The sequence below is a fragment of the Chiloscyllium plagiosum genome, chromosome 20, assembly GCF_004010195.1.
Source record: "Chiloscyllium plagiosum isolate BGI_BamShark_2017 chromosome 20, ASM401019v2, whole genome shotgun sequence".
Lineage (NCBI taxonomy): Eukaryota > Metazoa > Chordata > Chondrichthyes > Orectolobiformes > Hemiscylliidae > Chiloscyllium > Chiloscyllium plagiosum.
The window spans coordinates 36,330,369-36,351,952 of record NC_057729.1 but is presented as its reverse complement, the minus strand read 5'-3'; the positions used below and the strand labels follow the sequence as shown (position 1 = coordinate 36,351,952).

Below are 21,584 nucleotides of genomic sequence, written 5' to 3'. Positions count from 1 at the left end.
GAGGTGATGAGGTTATGGACGGTCTGGGAGATGATGGTTTGTTGGTGGGAGGTGGGGTCATGGTCAAGGGGGCAGTAGGAGGAGGTATCTGCGAGCTGGCGTTTGGCCTCAGCGGCATTTCTATACCATCTTTTCCTACAAGAAAGGAATATATGCTCTCAAGGGTCTCACAATCTGTTTGGCTGTTGTGGTTATGAATAGCCGACAGTATGTGCAAGCAGTGACATGAGATTTGCAGCAATGTCATGTACATGTGTGTAAGGTGAAGCTATAAATGTGAGGCATGAGCTCTGATTGATAGACTATTGCAGTGAGAGTGAAGGTACTGGATTGCATTAAGCAGTGATAATGTTTGATGGGACCTGGAAGATGCATTTGCTGACCTGCACTAATCACGGGACGTCACTGAACTTTGTGCTGCACTGCATCCAGGTCCTCAGGGCTTGTTTCATTGCACTGACTGCTACAGATACCTGCTCCCATTACCCTCTGAGTAATTGTCTGGACACTCTCTGGCAACCTATGGACAAAGCACTTATCAACCAAGGCCTCCACTATAGTATTGGAAAATCTACCTGCCTTTCTCCATGTTGCACCTTTATTAAGTGTTTCCTAAGTTAGAATCAGTTGAAGAATGTCTGCATCGTGTACTGGAAGCCAGAGTGCAGCTGCTTTTTAAGAGCTGCCAGTTAGCTCTAAACAGTGCAAGTTAGCTTTGAAGCAAATATTAATTTTTAGCATCCTGTTGAGGTGTATAACCAATGAACAGCATGGGCTGTGCTGATGTCAAATAGAAATCACTCAGATGAATAGGGATCACCAAGACAGCACTTCCACTGAACATGCGCTGGTTATTTGAACATTACAATCCCCAAGCCTGTATTATTTGAAAATATTCAATATGGAGCCTATATACTTTACAGACAAGTCTTTGGGGAGGTTAGAAATGAGGGAAAGTTTTTTTCAAACCATGTAACTAAATACACTGGGACAAAAATCATATTCAATATACATTTTCATACTTAACGATGAGTTTTTATCATTTTTTGTAAAAACAAGTTGATGATCTTAAATTTGCTGTAGTATTCTTTAGAAACAGGTACCTTGATCTTTTAGTTCAGCAATCAGCGTTTCAGTAAATTCATATCCAGCTTTCAGAGTGACAAAGCAGTAGAGGCATTCTCCTTTTATTGGGTGGGGATGACTCACAACAGCAGCTTCAGCTACAGATACATGTTCTATTAACGCAGACTCCACTTCAGCAGTGCTCAAAAGGTGCCCTGTAAAAAAAAAACCTTTCTTCTCTTAGATAGTGTTACAAAGGAATAATATAGTTCATCATTTTGTGTACACATTTTAACACCCAGAAAAAAAAATTCCCTGGAGCAGAGGCTGAACCTTATAGAGATTTATAAAATCATGAGGGGCATGAATAGGGTAAATACACAAGGTCTTTTCCCTGGGCGGGGGGGTTGCTTGTGTGAAATTAGCTGCCAGAGGAAATGGTGAAGGTTGGTACAATTACATTTAAAAAGTATTTGAATAGAAAGGGTTTAGAGGGATATGGGCCAAGTGCTGACAAATGGGACGAGGTTAATTTAGGATGTCTGGTTGGCATGGATGAGTTGGATCAAAGGGTTTACTTCCATACTGTACATCCCTAGGACTCTATAAGTAAGAGCTGTCAATGCTTGCTAATAAACCATAAGTGCTGTTACGTTAAAAAACAACAGCAGGGTGAGATGAATGGAATATAATTGAATAATATCAATGTAGGAAATAATTCAGAACAGGGACCTGGAGTAAAGGAATAAAATTAAATGGACCATTTATAAATAGGGAAAACTGAAGTACAGGGAGGACAGTAGCTCAAAGGGACGAGACTTCCTAGAGTAAATGTTCTTTATTATGGACATGCTGTTCCTATGCATTTTAAGGATGAGGAGCTTCAGTTACATGGATAGGTTGAAAATAAAAAGTATATATGATGAACTATATTTGCCCTGCAAAGTTTTCAAAGGGCCTGCCAATTTAGCTGGCACTGCCATACACCTATTAGCATCACACAACAACTGGCAGTGACGCTTTCTCTGTTTTTAAAATCCAAGTAGCTTAGCTCTGAGAGAGCAAACAATAGAATGAGGACCAAGTGGTTCAGAGTCAATCAAAAACTGAAAATATGTTTGCCCTGCAAAGTTTTCAAAGGGCCTGCCAATTTAGCTGGCACTGCCATACACCTATTAGCATCACACAACAACTGGCAGTGATGCTTTCTCTGTTTTTAAAATCCAAGTAGCTTAGCTCTGAGAGAGCAAACAATAGAAATGAGGACCAAGTGGTTCAGAGTCAATCAAAAACTGAAAATATGTCAAGGTGTAGCTCATGTAATAGCATGCACAAGTGCAACCATAAACACATCAGTCTATATGCAGATATTCAGAGTGGTCAGAATCTCTTGTCCTGACTGAGATGGGAAAGAAGCTGGTGCAGTCCCTCCTCATTACACTTAACAACATGAACCCAGGCACTGACCATAACTAAAAGTCTAGAAAAACCATTATAGATGACCTGGATGACCCAATAAGAGGCAAAAATCAGGATGAATTAAACTCTACCTAAAGTGTCTAATACCTGTTGCTGGGAATTAAAGTAGGTTTAGTGCAGGGCAAAATAAATCACTGTTAAACTGACCTAACAATGGGCTACTACTGTGTGCTGTTGTATTTAGGCTTCTGATAATATTTAAACTGGATTGCAATTTAACAACAATTGGAGAGCAAACTAAATAAATATATAAATATTTCTTAAAGAAGCTGCACAAGAGATTATTTTTCTGCTGTTAAGCTAGTTGCCATCTTCTGTATCGTGTCTAGAATCCCAACATAATCCAATTTGACTGTTGGCTGCATCTAGTGAATAAAAATGAAACCCTTTTGGGAATTAAGTTATTTTTAAAATGTCAGGAGAACATACATCATATATTCATTAAGATGTCCATAAGTGACCTCCTTTCCTACTATCAAGTCCTTGCTGGCAGTTGCAGACACTAGTTTGCCTTTACCCAGAAGCCTTACACATTTTTCTCTTCAGTAAATAACCACTTTCCCTTGAAAATCATAACATAATATGCTTCCACCAGGCTATCAAGCAGTCCATGAAGATCCTAATCACATGCTGCAAGGAATGTCTTCTTTTCTGACTTTGTTTGGATTATTTTGCCCTATGCCTTACATCCTCTAGTTCTCAAGCCTGTTATCAATGGAAACAGACTCTCCCTATTTACTCTGTCCAGAACACTCATGGTTTTAAGCACCTTTATCAAATCTGTCTGAAACAACTCTAAGAAAAACAACCTTTTCTTTTCCAATCTATCCATGTAACTGAAGGTCCTCATCTCTAAAATGCTTCTAAATAAATCTTTTCTACACCTTCTTGAACATTAACTCATCTGTCCTAAAGTGTGGCGTCCAAGATTGGATAATATTCCCAATGAGGCTGAACCAGAGTTTAACAGTTATTTCAACACATTTAGAAACATGCATCACTTTGTAGATAAGTTATTCATAATTTCATGATGACGGTTGGAGCAAATTCCTTGAAACAATTTCTTGTCCTGATGCAAGTTCAGAAAATTCCCAGTCATGTGAACAAGAATTCCCCATCCAGTGAGTACAGTCATATGAGATATACAGCATGGAAACAGACCCTTCGGTCCAGCTCATCTTTGCCAATCAGATATCCTAATCTAGTCTGGTCTCATTTGCCAGCATTTGATCTATATCCCTCTAAATCTTTCTATTCATATACCCATCCAGATGCCTTTTAAATGCTGTAATTGTACCAGCCTCCACCACTTCCTCTGGCAGCTTATTCGATATATGCACCATTCAGTGAAAATGTTGCCCCTTAGGTCCCTTTAAAATATTTTCCCTCTCATCTTAACCTATGTCCTCCAATTTTGAACTCCCCCACCCTGGGGACAAGACTTGTTCTATTTACCCTATCCATGCCCCTATGATTTCATAAACATCTATGGTCTGTACAGTCAAATCAACACAACCTCCCAGTTGCTAGCCACTTCAACTCCCCTGACAGTATGCCCATCCTGGGCCGTCTCCACCATCAACACAAGACCACATGCAAACTGCAGAAAGAACATCTCATCTTCTGCCTCAGGAGCTTATAACCATACGTCCTTAACATAGAATTCACCAACTTTCAAATCTCCCCACCCTCCACCTCATCCCAGGCCCAGCCCTCCCTCTCCACCCCAGCCCTCCCTCTCCACCCCACCCCCTTAACCTGACCCCACCTGTCCAGCTTTCTTCTCACCTATCCTCTCCACTTTTCCCACTGACCAATCACAGCCACCTCCTATCTGACACTCCAGGGAATATAGTCCCAGACTATTCAGCCTCTCCCTATAGCACAAACCCTCCAACCCTTGCAACACCCTTGTAAATCTTCTCTGAACCCTTTAAGTTTCACAACATCCAAGTACCTCGGGGTCACCACTTACAAGTCTCAATTAAACTGATTTAGTAATAAAATATAGTACGGTCTTTCCACAAGATCATTCTAATTACAGAAATAGTAGGCTAACCATAATCCAATCACCCAAGTTTCACATCAAGTAAGAACAATAAAAATAACATTGTCTAATTGTGTAAGAATTTTTCTTCAAAAAAAGAAAACATGAAAGAGGGAAGCATCAGAGCAAATAATCGCACTCGGCTTCACCTCACTGAAGGGTTAGTTCAGGTTTGATTTATGTTGCAGATTTAAAATTCACGAGGAGTGGTTCTGACCTTGCATCTATTCCAATATTTTGTGACAGCATACTATTTCTGTTGGGAATCAAAGAAGTATGAACTACAAATCTTACCAGATACATTTAACATGTCATCAATCCTTCCAGTGATCCAGTAGTAACCATCTTTATCTCTCCTGCAACCTGTCAACCAAATTTAAATGATTTTAAGCTAAATATTTGTTTAAATTTATGCCTATTTAGTAAAAATACGAAGAATGTAGACAGTACCAAAATATTACTAGCTAATCTGGCTTCGAAAACAAATGGTGCATTTTTAAAGTGTGCAGACATTCAGAAACTGTGCAGACATTCAGAAACTGTGCCTTATAGTCAAGGAAAGAAAGAACTCGCATCCACAGAACATCTTCATGGCCTTTCAACTTGCCAAAGTGTTTTAATGACAATGAAATACTTGTGAATTATTGTCACTGTTTAAATATTCATTAGAAGTCCAGTTTAAGCAATTCACCATCTCCTGTGACAAAATATCCAGGGAACTTCTTAAAATAGGTGGTTTCAAAACGTTGATGGTTGCCATAAATTGTACGCATTATGGATGGCCAAGGCTTCTTGAATACCTGGATGTAAAAAAATTTAAAGAATAGACATGGTTTAAAGCTAAGTAATATAGCCCACTGTCATGTAGAAGTATTAAAACAATGCATTAAGTTAATCACATTAAGAGTTTATGACTCAAACTACACAACAGACAGTCTGTATAGTTCATGGGTTGACGTAGTTGTAGTGACTGAAATCAGTTTAATGCTATTTAAGTTTTAACAAAGTCTTATTTATTTTGTGCTGCTATTATCAATGCTATGACAATGAAAATAATGTTTGTTACAATATTGCTCTCAGTAACAGAAATAAACTACACCCATCATGTTAGGCAAAAATGAGGACTGCAGATGCTGGAAATCGGAGTCTAGATTAGAGTAGTGCTGGAAAAGCACAGCCAGTCAGACAGGATCCTGATGAAGGGCTTTTGACCGAAACGTCAATTTTCCTGCTCCTCGGATGCTGCCTGACCGGCTGTGCTATTCCAGCACTACTCTAATCTACACCCATCATGTTATTCAAGCAGGCTGTGTGTTTGCAGATGAGGAGTAGAGAGAAGAGAATGCACCGAAATATAAATACAATGGATACTACCACTAGAAGGTTAGAGACCTGACCATTTTCATATACTCCCTGCAAATTGCATTCCTGCTTCTATTTAAAGGTTATACTTCTTCCTTTTTACAATTTTTTAATCCAACAGACTGAAAACTCCCCAAATACCAATGTGCATTCTGCTAATCCATGTTGCTCCAGCTAGCTACTGGCAAGTCCATGTTATCAGTTCAATGCTTTAATTTTTACTACTGTCCCTGCAGAGACCAATTCCCTTTGACCGTCATGGCAAGATCAGCAACACAGCATAGTGGATGTAAACAATATTCTACATAATACTTGATAGAATCCCTACAGCGTGGAAGCAGACGATTTGGCCCATCAAGTCCAAACTGACCTGCCAAAAAAGCATCTCACCTAGTCCCACCACTTTACCCTATCCCTGTAACTCTGCATTTCCCATGGCTAATCCACCTAACCCGCACAGCCCTAGACACTATGAGCAATTTAGCATGGGCAATTCACCTAACCTGCACATCTTTGGAGGAAACCGGAGCACCTGGAAGAAACCCACACAGACACAGGCAGAATGTGCCAACTTCACAGACAGTCACTGAAGGATGGAATCAAATCTGGGCCCCTGGCGCTGTGAGGCAGCAGTGCTAACCACTGAGCCTCCATGCCATCTTTAGCATCACTCGAACCTTTTTTTTCAGGTTCAAGGGATGCTAGGAACTTGTGGTCACCATTTAATTTACTAATAAACTGAATGCTAGATTACCAGTCAAGAAACAAAAAATGAAGGAAATTTGCTTGTGACTAAATGGTGACAAGGATGTCCCCTAATGGAAATAATAGTATTGAGTAATAAAAAACAAACTTCAGATAAATTCAGATTCATCAATGGCAAATTCTGATTGAAGAAAAAATAATGAATACAAAAAAGGCAGCTTTTTGAAATCCTAGTGTATGCGTATTAAGATCAATGGTAGTCTTAGCTTCAACTATAAGAACTTGGTTACAATTGGTTCCTTTAAACAGCCTGACACATGGAGCTGCGAGTCTGTTGTTTCTGCTCTGCATCTAACTGCATTTCACAATGTTACACAGGAAAACAATTTTGGACATGTCATTGTACTTCCCTACAAAGAGCTCTTCTCCCATCAGTTACATTTTAAATGGTATATCTTTGCACAGTAAAAGCGGCATTGTCTGTAATGTTTGCAGGTTTTAAAGAGGTTACTATTTAAGGATAGTTTGAAATTGCATTAGGTTATGTCCAAAGCAATTTCATACTGTTTCAGTCAGGAGTTATGTCAAATTCTTTCTTTAGACATTTATGCAAATTTACGAGCAAGAGGAAGGAGAAATGACCTTACACTTAAATGGTCATAGAACTATCTATCCTCTATCCAAATTCTAACTTGTTTCCTGAGGTGTCATTCAATACCAGCACTTCTCACTGAGGGAACAGGAACTAACTGCAGCACTGTAACTGTTGCCCTAGTTGACATCAATTAAGAATATAAATTAAGAATGGAACTTGAGATTTAATATATGGCTTGAGTGAAGAAAAGCATAACTATGATTTACATAACACTGTACACTTGGCAGGACATGCCTAAACATCTCAAGGCCAATGAGACATACAAGGTGGGAGTACAAATGTCATGCTGCGGCTAAGCTGTACACAGAAATCAAATTAGGTAACTTATTTTAGCTATGTTGTTCAAGAGATAAACGTTGACCAGGACAATGGTCAACTATTCTTCAAATAGTGCTGTATGATCACTTTTGTCTACTTGGGAGGTTGAACACTTCAAAAAATAAAGTGTTTCTAATGTGCAGCAAGTAATGAAATTCAGCCAAGGTCAGCCAAGAACATGCAACCTTCAGACTCAGAGGCAAAAGTACTACCATTCAGCAAAATTTGTGGGCGGCACGGTGGCACAGTGGTTAGCACTGCTGCCTCACAGTGCCAGAGACCTGGGTTCAATTCCCACCTCAGGCGACTGACTGTGTGGAGTTTGCACGTTCTCCTCGTGTCTGCGTGGGTTTCCTCCCACAGTCCAAAGATGTGCAGGGTCAGGTGAATTGGCCATACTAAATTGCCCGTAGTGTTAGGTAAGAGGTAAATGTATGGGTGGGTTTCGCTTCGGCGGGTCGGTGTGGACTTGTTGGGCCGAAGGGCCTGTTTCCACACTGTAATCTAATCTAATCTAAAAGTTACTTTAGTATTACATTCACATGCAAGGCAAATAGAAAACTCAAAAGTTAAATAACCCACAAGCATTTTTCTAAAATGAGTTCTAGCTTGAAATGGAGCTCTCACCACTGAGCCTCCATGCCATCTTTAGCATCACAATATTTCTACTTAATGTTTAAAGTATTGCATCACATTTGTAAAATAAATGTCATTGTTCCTGCAAAACTGCAAACCAGCAATGCACGTATACAAGTTCAACACTATTACAGGTACCTGTAGAATGTTATATGCAGCTGAAAGATGTGCACTATACTGCTGATTTCGTGTCAATAAAAAAGGATATCTGCACAAAACTATCAATATGATCAGATGACTGCTGATAAGTCAATCTTCAAAAATCAAGAAAAAGGTTGGTGCTTGATGTCTGTTATAAATTTAACAATTTAAATACAAACAATTCTGAGACAATCCACTAACCCATCAATTTACAACCAACAGGAGACAACCTAGAGCCAGTATGAACACCAAGTGACATGACATTGCTTATTAGATATGGTCTCACTTTATTTTCTTTCAGTACGCTTGAGAATAAAACTATCAAACCAATTACAGAGCCAGAATGAACATCAACTTGGGAATAAATAAGCAAGCCAACACGCTATGTTTAGTGCATAAGGATTTGGCATTTATAAACGAACTTGAAAGCGTTTTCTTTTATCTAATACAATACACATTTTTAAAGGTTTCAAAACAAGATCGCAATTCAATTTTTCATACCAAATAACCTTCGGACTCTCCTTCCAGTTCTTCTCCAGATTCATTGAGGATGGCAGGGACAACACCAAAAAAGGGAAAACTCTGAAAATTAATGAATATCTGAATTGAACATGAATTATTTGAACTTACAGCTTATCCATAAAATTATAACAAAAAGTATCATGAAACATCTCCATTAAAAAAGTATTTATATAGGCCAACAAGTTATAAATTTGGGATTTTGAATTTTGCACCAGGGACCAATTTTCATCTGAGACATTGGTAGGACCATTACAATGTCCCTAATCTCCCCAAGTCGGAGAAGGAAAACTGACCATTCCTGCTGGAAGTGCACATAATGACGAGACAAGATTGTATTAATTGTATAAAGTCAATAAGGATTACTTTGAGGGTCACACAAAGAAAGCACCAAATTCCTTTGACATCAGATCCCAAAGTCAACACTTTCAAGAGAAATAAGCAGGATCTCCCAAAATGCAAGTCACAGAAACTGAAGAGAAAGGAACAAAGGGACATCTTATTTAAAGCAAAACTGAAAAAACATTTTGCTGTCAAAATCTGGAATGGAACTCTATCAGATAGAGACAATAAGATTTAATTAAAATTTGTTGAAACATTATTCAAATTGAAGTCATCAGCTGATATTCACAAGTATTGTCTCAGCAATGCCTAAGTTTCAAATGTGAAATGGTGTAGAAAGGACAGAATAACCAATTTCAAATGTATTTTGAGAGTGAGAGTAGCTTTATTTGTCATTTCTACCATATATAACTGATACAGTAAAAACGAGACAGCAGTCCTCCAGGACCAAGGTTCGACATGACAAAGTGCATAAGAAGTGCAAAACACACAAGTTAGCACAGTAATTCCTGACATATCAAGACAACAGGCACAGTGGTGTACAAATGTGCTGTCCATACAAAGTGACAAATAATGACTTGTTATAGATATTGTTCTGCAAAATTAATATTGCATTCAGCAGAGAAATATTTATGTTTCAGATGATGAATGACACTTTACTCACAGCAGACCCTGGCTTCAGTGGGATGGCAGCTGGAAGAGGAGTAATCATGTGACCACCCTGCAAACAACAGATAATCTACATTAAGGCAAACAGCTGACAATCAAGACTAAAGTGAACACAATAATATAGAAAATACTGGGAAAGTGATAACATATCATCTTCACAATGAAGTAGCCAACTACTGTAATAAGGAAGGATGATATTTTAGAAGGCTTGTCAATTGAGGCTATTTGGGTAGAGCTTAAAAACAAAAAGGGGGCAATCACATTGTTGACAGTATATTGTAGCAGATCTCTAAAGAGTCAGGGAGAGATAGGTGGACAGATATGTAGGCAAATTTCACAGGTGTATTAAAATAACGGTAATAATCGTAGCAGATTTCAGTGTCTCTGATATTAACTAAAATAGACAGTGTGAAAGGCCTAGAATCCTTAAAATAGTTCTAGCTTTTTAAGCCAGGATTTAAAAAGTCCTACAAGAGTCGGGGCATTGCCAGACCAAAATTTTGGTAACAAAGCCAGGCAACGTGATAGAAGAGTCATGGGGAGAGCATTTTGATGATAGTGACCATAACTCAGTAAGATTTAAGATGGTCATGAAAAAAGCCACAGATGAACAAGAAAAAAGGCTCTGAATTGTGGAAATTCTAATATTAATATGGTATGACCCAATATCACTAAATTGGTTGGAAGTAGCTATTTGTAGGAAAATCTATTTCACAGCAGTGGAAGTCTTGCAAAAAGGAAGTGCAGGGTCAATGTGTTCCTGCAAAAGGTGAAGAGAAGCAGCAAAAGAAGGAACATGTCTAGAGAAAACTGGATATCAACAAATGTACGGAACTGAGTAAGTCCAAATATAAGGGTCAGACTGTTCAGTAGAGATATCAGGACACTGGAACTCACTTCCACAAATGGCAGTTGATGCTAGATTAGTTGTTAGTTTTAAATCTGAGGTAGATTTTTCAAGGTTTATGTAAAGATTTGTAGTTCGGGTGGTGGTTGTCATAGTTGTGGGTATGTTTGCCAAGCTCAGGGAAAAGATCTTGTCTATTTACCCTATCCATGCCTCTCATGATTTTATAAACCTCTGTAAGGTCATCCCTCAGCCTCTGATTCTCCAGGGAAAACAGCCCCAGCCTGTTCAACCTCTCCCTATAGCTCAAATCCTCCAACCCTGGCAACATCCTTGTAAATCTTTTCTGAACCCTTTCAAGTTTCACAACACCCTTCCAATATGACCTCCCAACTCCTGTACTCAATACTCTAACCAATAAAGGAAAGCACACCAAATGCCTTCTTCACTATCATATCCACCTTTGACTCTACTTTCAAGGAGCTATGAATCTGCACTCCAAGGTCGCTTTGTTCAGCAACACTCCCTAGGACCTGACCATTAAGTGTATAAGTCCTGTCCTGATTTGCCTTTCCAAAATGCAGCACCTCGTATTTATCTAAATTAAACTCTATCTGCCACTCCTCAGCCCATTAGCCCATCTGATCAAGATCCCTTTGTAATCTGAGGGAACCTTCTTCGCTGTCCACTACATCTCTAATTTTGGTGTCATCTGCAAACTTACTGACTATACCTCTTATGCTCACATCCAAATCATTTATATAAATGATGAAAAGTAGTGGACCCAGCACCGGTCCTTGTGGCACTCCACTGGTCACAGGCCTCCAGTCTGAAAAACAACCTTCCACAACCACCCTCTGTCTTCTACCTTTGAGCCAGTTCTGTATCCAAGTGGCTAGTTCTCCCTGTATTCCACGAGATCTAACCTAGCTCACCAGTCTTTGTTGCCTAGACTGGAGCATTTCAACTATAATGAGAAACTACATAAGCTGGAGTTGTTTTTCTTAGAGTATAGGTGGTTGGGGTGGAAACTGAATGAGGCATACAAAATTATGAGGACCGTAGATAGGAATAAATGGGATTCTTAATAGAGGGATCATTAATCAGGGGCACAGATTTAAGCCAAAGGGGTGGAAGCTGAGAGGGGATTAATTAAAGAATATTATTTCACCCAGAGGCTGCTGGATATCTGAAATCACTGCCTGAAAGAATGGTAGAGGTGAGAACCATCACAACATTTAAGTATTTAGATGATCACTTAAAGCGTCATATCAGACAAGGCTATCAGCCAGGTACTGGAAAATGACTAGGGGAATTAGGTCTTGATGACAAGCACAATAGGACCTCTTCCTATTCTGTAGAACACTAACTAGATAAGCTGTTTGAGTGCAATTTTGCTTCAATCTGAGGTTTCAAATCAGATGAACATTAAAATCCAATCCAAATAATTTAAACATCAGATTTTTCTATATCACTATAAATTCAGACATAAATTGTGAATTGTAAACTCAAAACAAAATAATTCTTTATCCTTGAGGCAACTTAAAAAGCACCACCATTATCGTGAAATCCTGTCTGCAGTGGCTAAAGGCCATAATGTCAATATTCACTAACAAAATTTATAAAAATGATTTGAAAGTTTGAATTTTATCCAATGTAATTGAGCCAAATCAACACTTGGAAACTGTAACGGTCACAGTGCAACATGAGGAATAAGTGGGCCAATTGACAAATCCTTCAAATGGACTCCAGCATGCATAATAACAATGTCACTTACAAACTTCCTTTTACAACATCAGTTCTGGAGATTTTAAGGTACATCTGTACGGTTTTAAAAAGACTTACAGTCTCAGTCTGCCAAAAGGTATCCATAATTGGACATCTCCTGTTCCCCACTACATTATAGTACCAAAGCCAGGCCTCTGGGTTTATTGGTTCTCCCACTGTGCCAAGGATTTTCAAGGAATCCCTTCTAAACCTGAGTGGGACAAAATCCAAAATTCAAACTTCATAACTTTAAAATACACTAAGAAATAGGTTTACTGCATTCCCTGCACGACACACCTGATATCTCACACGCACCAATATTTTGTTCCTAATCACTGTGTCATAGTAAAGATAAAGTGTGCAGATTATATCCCTAAACAAAACAGTAATGAAAAGGTCTTCTTTATCTTCAACCACACATAAAACACCAGACACAAAGAAGGATGTATTTAAATACGCTAAACATATATAATTGCACACATGGGATCAGTTACAACTGTTAATCTATGTTGGTTATATTAATTGCTTAATACTATCAGTACTGTATTTTGAGATTTTCTTGATTTTTGGTTGTAATAGTAGGTAACATATAAAACAATACATTAACTCAAAATGAAAAAAAATGTCTACCAAGTCTACTCCTTTACAGCTACTATACAACTCATTCTATCAAAGATTCCTTTCCGCACATTTCATTTCCTGAGGAAATGCTTTGTGTAAACTCTCTTTGAAACCCAAAAGATAAATCAAGGAAACTTTAGGATATATATCTTCATTTATCACATTTCTGCTATTCAAACCTGGATTCACGTCACCCAGAGATAACCTTCACCTACACATTGTCATTTCCAGTGTAATCTCACAGGAATCTCACATTTCATTGGACCATTTAAATATCTGCCCCAGCCCCACCCCAACTCCATTCACCCTTTATAATCCAGCTCCTGAAAAAACAGCAGAGATTAACTTTTTAACTACTGAATAATAATTTTGGACAAGCAACAAATGAAAACAATATTGATTTTAAAACTTTTTAAAAAATGAGTTACAGCTTTTCTGATAGAAAAATCTCACCTTTTAACTGGTTCTTCTCCATATTTCATTAGCAATCGAATAGCTGTGGGTGCAGTGTAGAATTTTGTCACTTTGTATTTGTCAATAATCTCCCAGAATCTACTTATATCAGGGTAAGTCGGTACACCTTCAAACTAGAAATTATTTTTTCAAAAAAGTAATAAGTTAAAACAAAGTTAAGTATATCTCAGTTAAACATGCTTATGAAACCTCTATGTAGTTTTAACCTTTGCGGAGACAGCAGCTTACATCTATTCAATTGCAAACTTTTCCTTTCAAAGCTTTGGCAACATGGGATCTGAAAGCTCAACTGGTTTGAGACCAATCAAATATTGTACAGTGTTAAAGACTTCTACATCAGATTGGCATGTATGCCAGTATTGGAAAATAAGTGAAGGAGATTGGAAACCTAAATGCTCGCTATTGTAGAAACCATATGATGAATTTTCTTTCCGATTTTACCAGTTAGTAAGATTACATGGAGTACAATACACAAGGAACTTTTCTTTAGGAATTTCTCTGAACAATTAATTTGTAGATAATATCGACACTTCAATACTAACCATAACACTTGTAGCACCATTGGCCAGAGGTCCATAAACAAGGTACGAGTGGCCTGTAATCCACCCTATATCAGCAGTACACCAATACACATCATCAGGTTTGTAGTCAAATACATATTTAAAGGTTGTAGCAGTATAAAGAAGATAGCCTCCAACAGTGTGCTGCACACCCTTTAAGAAAACAAACAGATTTGATTATAAACTTCAAAGATTTTATCAAATAAATCTACAGGGAAAAAGCTTCATATGTAGAATGTAAACTCCTAAATTAAACACCAGAATGAGACTGGAGTGAAAAAGGTAAATAATAAAGACATATATTGTAGATACTGTATTTCCTCAGGAATGTTAAAAACAGAGGGCTCTATTTCATTTCCTCTTGCAGTTGAGCTGGAAGGTTGGAAGGCCATAAGCAAGTAGGAAGCATGGACCCTGACACCTTCCCAACTCTAACATAATTTAAGCAGTGGCTACATTTCTGCCCAGCTCCAAAGAGATCTTTTAGTGACCAGTTAACCCAAAAGGCAGAAAGGGGGAACCATCATAGATTAAGCAATGCAAGCAAACTTGTGGCAATTGCTTCAGGGCAGGGGTTGACAGGGCCTCATTGATGGTTCTGCATTCTGGGCTCCTGTGGAGGTCATTCCACCACCACCATTCTGGTGGCATTGTTAACAAAAGGAGCTACTGGCTTCAGCAGTTCCCAGAGATGGAATTGACTGCTCTGGGGTCATTAATCCCATCGATCAACAGATTCTCCCCAAAGAGGGCAACACAAGCGTCTCACTGGTTCTCCAGTGAGCAGCCCATCACCACCAAAACAACACCCATGCCGATTACCAAACTGAGGTGTTTACAATAGTTCAACAATTAATAGAATAGGTATTGAACTCAGGTGGTGTTGACCAGCACTTTAGCATAACTTTAAAATTAGATGTAGGCTGAACAGATCACTTCTTTATACAAAGAATACTGGCTAGCACAAACTCCATCCTATGAAGAGCTAATGAGGTTGGTTCAATTGAAAATTTCAAAATTGAGATTAATAGATTTTTGTCAGGTAAGCGACTACTGGTTACTATATTCAGCACTTAGTTGTCAGTTAGTAGTATATGCCCTTTGAAGATGCAAGAATTTTCCTCAGAGTAACACAGCTCCATTCATCCCTCACTGAGGAAAATCCTAGCAAAGTCATCCAAAAATATTTTGCCACTCATTTTGTTTACCTGTGTAGGTCAATTTGTTGCACGTGGGGTGCAGGATGGAGGGAAGGGGCAGCGTCTCTTGGGTAGCTTCAGCAACCAATGTACAGTTCAATTGTTTTGATCCTTGGTGGGGTCCCTTTAACTAGAATTTCTTCCTTTTGGAAATGCAGCAATTCAACCTATCTGCCCTCTCTGATTGGCCAGGAAATACAGAAGGCAAAGTTAAGAGCAGGAAGAGTAGGCATAATGTCGTGGATGCTATCATTGAATGATACACGTTGAAGCATATTGAGGAGGGGGTGTCAATCATATTTTAGAATTTCCTGTGACCATGACTCTAGTGTTGCATCAACTCCAGGTAGAGGAATGGCTAGTCACATTTTACAATAATGCAAATAGATTTAATGTTATCAGCTAAACAAAAGCTGCATCAAATTGTAGGTCCCTCACATAGTGACCTTGATAAAAGGTTTATCGAAGAATCAAAAGAATGATGCCCAATTTAAAATAACTTTGGCTATTCAGATAGGCTTAAGATGTTGGGTCTATTTACTTTAAAGTACATGAACTTGAAAGCAATTTGTTCAAGGTACCTGAAATAATGGAAAAGCCACACTATTTTTCCACTGATAGCTCATTAGAATGGTTCTCCCTGATCTACAAATTGAAACAAGCTAGACATCATGTTGCTTTTCTTTTTCACAAAAGTAGCGAAAGGACCTTTTCACTTAAGTTAGTTATCTTGTGTGGTATGTGTTGGCTATCTGAAAATGTGTTGCTGGAAAAGCGCAGCAGGTCAGGCAGCATCCAAGGAACAGGAGAATCGACGTTTCGGGCATAAACCCTTCTTCAGGAATCCTGAAGAAGGGCTTATGCCCGAAACGTCGATTCTCCTATTCCTTGGATGCTGCCTGACCTGCTGCGCTTTTCCAGCAACACATTTTCAGCTCTGATCTCCAGCATCTGCAGCCCTCACTTTCTCTCTATGTTGACTATCTACATTCCTTCAATAGCCAGCTGGATTGGTTCTTGACTGAGATAAAGATCACATTTTTATTAATAAAAAAGTAATCAGTTTCCATAAACGTGGTCATTGTGATCTAGATTTCATTGCTCTACGTTTCTTTTTGCCTTTCCCAGAGGTTTTAAATGACTGTGCGTAGAGAGAGTGGTTGACCATTTCTAATCATGATTCTCCATGCATCATGAAGGTGAGGCAAATTGGATGGATCAAATGGCCTTGTCCAACGCATCGCTGTCAAATGCACTGCTGTTCTAGATGGAGCAAAGTCATTACCTTTGGTTTTCCAGTTGATCCGCTAGTATAAAGGATAAACAGAGGAGTTTCAGAATCACACCACTCAGGTTCACATTCATCACTGGCTTCCTTCATTAAATCATGCCACCAAAGATCAACCTCAACATCCCATGGAGTCTGAAATGTACAAAGTCCAATAAACATGAGACTAAAATATTTATAAAATCAACAATCTGCAGTAATTAAAAATACATCATAGAACAAATTAATATCTTGGATCTTTATTCTGTTATGAATTCATAGTTTGCTTTAATAATGAGGCACATGTGTTCTACAAAAACTGCATCAGGGTTAACTAAACAAGCGTAAAACACCCATGATAACACGTACAATCTTTGCACCCCAATCTTGGGATGGATGACAACAAAAAAATAGCATAATGAGTATTAAATCCTTGAAACCTGAAACAAAAATATGCTGATAAAAGACGCATCGAATAGGACTTAAAGAGGGTATGCAAGTTAAAAAGTTTCAAGTATTCTCATAAATATTACAGTGAAAATATTAAATTTGCCCCTTAAAGAAACTGTCCAACACACATAACTTCTGCTACCGATAAAAGAAAACAGAAGAATAATAGAATAATTATAGCATGGGAGAGGACATTCAGCCTACCTTGTTCATGCCAACTCTCTGCAAGAACAAGTCAACTAATACCCCTTTCTGCCTTTTCCATGTAGGTGCTGCAAGTTCTCTCTCTTTGGGCAATTTTCCAATTTGCTTATAAAAGCAGTTATTGAATCTATCTTTACGAGATTTTTAAAAGAGCATTATAAATTATAAGCACTGCCTACATAATTAACTAGTTAGGATCTGGAATGCATTAACAGTAAGAAGTTAGGAAAGGCAGATTTAATGATGGATTTCAAATAGTAATAAATACTTAACTGAACAGAACTTGTCTAGATAATATTTGTATTTAAACACATCCTTGTAGCAAATAGCTGCACGTCTTTAATGAAAAGATGCAATAACTTATGTTGGCAATATGACTAATTTGTGTCAGTAACACTTCACAAACAGTAATCAAGTCAATTACTAAATTTGATAGTATTTGCTGAATCACTAGAAGCGCTCCTTCTCTGTCTCAAAGCACTAAATTAGATTGGCAAGACTCATCTGAACTATGATAAAAGGGCAAAAGGAACTACACATTAATATTTTATCTGATAACGTGGTGGTCTGGTTTAAGAACTCAAAGCCTAAATTGTCCTGAGGCAAGACTGCTTTCAATTGGGTCAAGCTTAAAAAGAGAGTGGAAAACCAAGAAGGCCTTTGAAACAAAACTATTTTCGTCGGTTACCTATTTAAACAGAAAGGGACCAGTTTTATGATTCAAAATTTAAATGAAGACAGTAATATTGAGACACCTTAAATTGCCCAATAAATACCACATATTTACCAATATACGTTGAATATTGCAGCAACGTTACAGCAGTAGGTTATAGAGTTAGCATTAATATGTCATAATACAGCATGCGGTTCAGAAAGAATTATGCCACATTGTACATGTAATTACACTATAAGCTATTTTGGCATTCCTTTAGTTACAGACTGAAGCCATGCATTCAATGTTGAGTAGTTCAGCATGATTACATTTTTAAAAAGAAAGGTCCTGCAGTACAGTACCACTGATTGTTAGGTGATGGTTAATTTTCTATACCACAATTACAGTAATTGATCAATAGAAATGACTGACATTAAAAGCTCCTTTTAAAGCTTTATAATAAAATGAAGCCCTAAAATATGAACCGCCTCAAAATTGCGGGAATTTTTCAAACACCAGAGTAATTATGTAAAGCCAGAACAGACTTGCATGTGAATGTCATGGGATGAGTGAAAAACAGCTGCAAGACTACAATGTACAATCCTATCCTTTTGTTCATTACAAAATGAACCCAAAAAAATCTCTTTACAGTTCCTTTCAGTTATCAGAACATTTGTCCAGAGTTTCTTTGTGATTGAGCATAAAAAGTAAGTTTTCAAATTTCAAACCACTCAAAGATTAAAGTATATTTAAACACTATAACTTAGGGAGCTTGTAAAGCTACATAGATAACTCCATTTTACATTTTAACTGGAAATTGTACAACTGTGTAAGTACCTTTCTAATAAGGATTGTGGAGCAGGTACAGTAAGGGGTTCCTCCTCCACTCTAGCCCAGCAAGTTTACCCAATGAAAAAATCATTAATCTGAAATGAACACAGTTTCACTCTTTGCAGTTACTGCCTGATTTGATATGTTCAAGTATTTTCTGTTCTTCAGATTTTCAGCATCTACTGTATTTATATTCTAAACAGAACCTCTCCACTTACAACCATCCCTCCTGCACTTTCCATCTACCTCATTCCCCAAGCTTTTTACCACCTTTTCCCTCTCTGATCTCCTCTCTCCAACATCACCACTCTCCCCTTAACTAGCTTCTTACCTTTGATCTCTCTCCACCAAGCCTCAGTTTCTGATCTCTCCCTCCCTTCCCTTAAGCCTGTAGTCTCCGCTCTCCATATGACCTTCTCTTTTCCCCCACTCCCCTCAGCCACTGATATCCCCACTGTCCCTTTTAATCTTTAATTAATTCCAAGCTGTTGCTGGACAGCCTGCTAATCTCTCAATACAGCCAGGAAAGGAAGACAAAAACTGAACAGGTACTGCAATCGGAGTAGGCAGAATATGAGGAAAATCAGGTCTCCTCGGTTTCTCAAACTTTAAAAGTGCATTACTTCCCACACCTGTAAGAAATGGGGGACAAAGTTTCGCAATAAATAAAATATATTTAAATGAGAGTAGTAAAAACACAAGAAAATAGGAGGCAGGAAATTTGGGAATTTTGAACAGTGCGAATGGAGGTTAGCGCAGTTGAGTGGTCCTCCTGCAGAACGTGGGAGGCAAGAGTCACCACTAGTGTCCCTGCTGACTGCATCTGTGGGAAGTGCGCCCAACTCCAGCTCCTCAAAAACCACATTAGGGAACTGGAGCTGGATGAACTTTGGATCATTTGGGATGGGAGGCAGAGGGGCTTATTGAGAGGAGCTACAGGGAGGTAGTCACACCTCAGGCAAAAGAAGAAGGCAGAGGGGTTACTGTCAGGAGATGGAAAGGGAACCGACAGGCAGTACCAGTATCCCTCAAAAACAATTTTGGATACTGTGGGGTGGGGGGGTGGGGGAGGCAGGGGGAGGGGGGAGGGGAAATGACTTACTAGGGTAAGCAATGGGGCACAGGTCTCTGGCACAGAGTCTGATCCTTACGCTCAGAAGGGAAGGGAGAAGAAGAGCAGAGCATTGGGGGACAGATAGGAGGCTCTGTGGGAACAAGGGAGACTCATGGTTGGTGTGTTGCCTCCCAGGTGCCAGGGTTCATTATATTTCTGATCATGTTTTGGGGATCCTTGAGGGGGAAGGAGAGGGGGAGCAGCACCAATTCGGAGGCACCAACAACATAGGTAAGGAAGAGAGATGGGGATTTAAGGCAGAAATACAAGGAGCTAGGGTGGAAGCTTAGAGCTAGAACAAACAGCTATTATCGCTGGTTTGTTGCCCATGCCACGTGCTAGCAAGGTGAGAAATAAGGAGAGAGAGGAGTTGAACACGTGGCTACATGATGCAGGGGGGAGGGTTTTGGATTCCTGGATGATTGGAGCTATTTCTCTACAAATAGGATGGTTTTCATCTGAACCAGAGGGGTACCATAATCCTGCAGGGGAAATTTGCAAATGCTCTTTGGTTGGGTTTAAACTAATTCAGCAGTGGGATGACAATGTAAATTGTAGTTTGAGCTTATGAGAGGTTGAGAATAGTGAGGTCGGAAATAAAGGTTTCAAGATCGCAAGAAGGCACCAGCAAGCAAGAAGTTGGTTTGAAGTGTGTCGCTACTTCAACGCCAGGAGCATCCAGAATAAGATGGGTGAACTTGTAGTATGGATTGGTATCTGGGATTTTGACATTGTGGCCATTTCAGAGAGGATAGAACAGGAACGGATTGGAGGTTCCAGGATTTAGATGTTTCAGTACGAACAGAGAAAATGGTTTGGTGGGGGTGGGGGAGAAGAGGTGGTGGTGGTGATTGGTGGCACTGTTAGTCAAGGACAGTGTTACGGTTGCAGAAAGAACATTTGAGGACTCGTCTACTGAGATTGTATGGGCTAAAGTTAGAAACAGGAAAGGAGATGTCACCCTGTTGGGAGTTTTCCATAGGCATCTGAATAGTTGCAAGACAAAGAGGATAGTATAGTAAAGATGATCCTCCATAGGAGAGTGAGTGACAGGGTAGTTGTTATGGGGTCTTTAACTTTCCAAATGTTGACTGGGAATACTATAGTTCGAGAACTTTAGATGGGTCAGTTTTTGTCCAATGTGCACAGGAATGTTTCCTGACAGTATGTAGACAGGCCAACAAGGGGCGAGGCCACATTACATTTGGTACTGGGTAACGAACCTTGCCAGGTGTTAGATTTACAAGTAGGTGAGCACTTTGGTGAAAGTGACCACAATTCAGTTATGTTTACTTTAGTGATGGAAGGGAATATGTATATACCACAGGGCAAGAGTTATAGTTGGGAGAAAGGCAATTATGATGTGATTAGACAAGATTTAGGATGCATAGGATGGGGAAGGAAACTGCAGGGGATGGGCACAATTGAAACGTGGAGCTTATTCCTTGATAAGTATGTACCTGTCTGGCAGGGAGGAAGTTGTTGAGCACGGGAGCCGTGGTTTACTAAGGAAGTTGAATCTCTTGTCAAGAGGAGGATGAAGAAGGCTTATGTTAGGATGAGACGTGGAGGCTCAGTTAGGGCACTTGAGAGTTACAAGTTAGTCAGGAAAGACCTAAAGAGAGAGCTAAGAAGAGCCAGGAGGGTACATGAGAATTGA

The 21,584-nt window shown here is 39.0% G+C and overlaps 1 protein-coding gene across 2 annotated transcripts in view; it reads right to left on the bottom strand.

Annotated features, from left to right (window-relative positions):
* Positions 1-21,584, bottom strand: part of acss2 (acyl-CoA synthetase short chain family member 2) — a 78,286-nt gene that overhangs the window by 8,739 nt on the left and 47,963 nt on the right. For both annotated transcript variants that reach the window (XM_043710550.1, XM_043710551.1), the window contains 9 exons: positions 16,692-16,829; positions 14,190-14,360; positions 13,627-13,760; positions 12,631-12,763; positions 9,934-9,990; positions 8,910-8,990; positions 5,283-5,391; positions 4,886-4,954; positions 1,104-1,280 (listed from right to left, as the gene is read on the bottom strand). In XM_043710550.1, the coding sequence (XP_043566485.1) occupies positions 1,104-1,280; positions 4,886-4,954; positions 5,283-5,391; positions 8,910-8,990; positions 9,934-9,990; positions 12,631-12,763; positions 13,627-13,760; positions 14,190-14,360; positions 16,692-16,829 (1,069 nt within the window). The remainder of the gene's footprint in view (positions 1-1,103; positions 1,281-4,885; positions 4,955-5,282; positions 5,392-8,909; positions 8,991-9,933; positions 9,991-12,630; positions 12,764-13,626; positions 13,761-14,189; positions 14,361-16,691; positions 16,830-21,584) is intronic.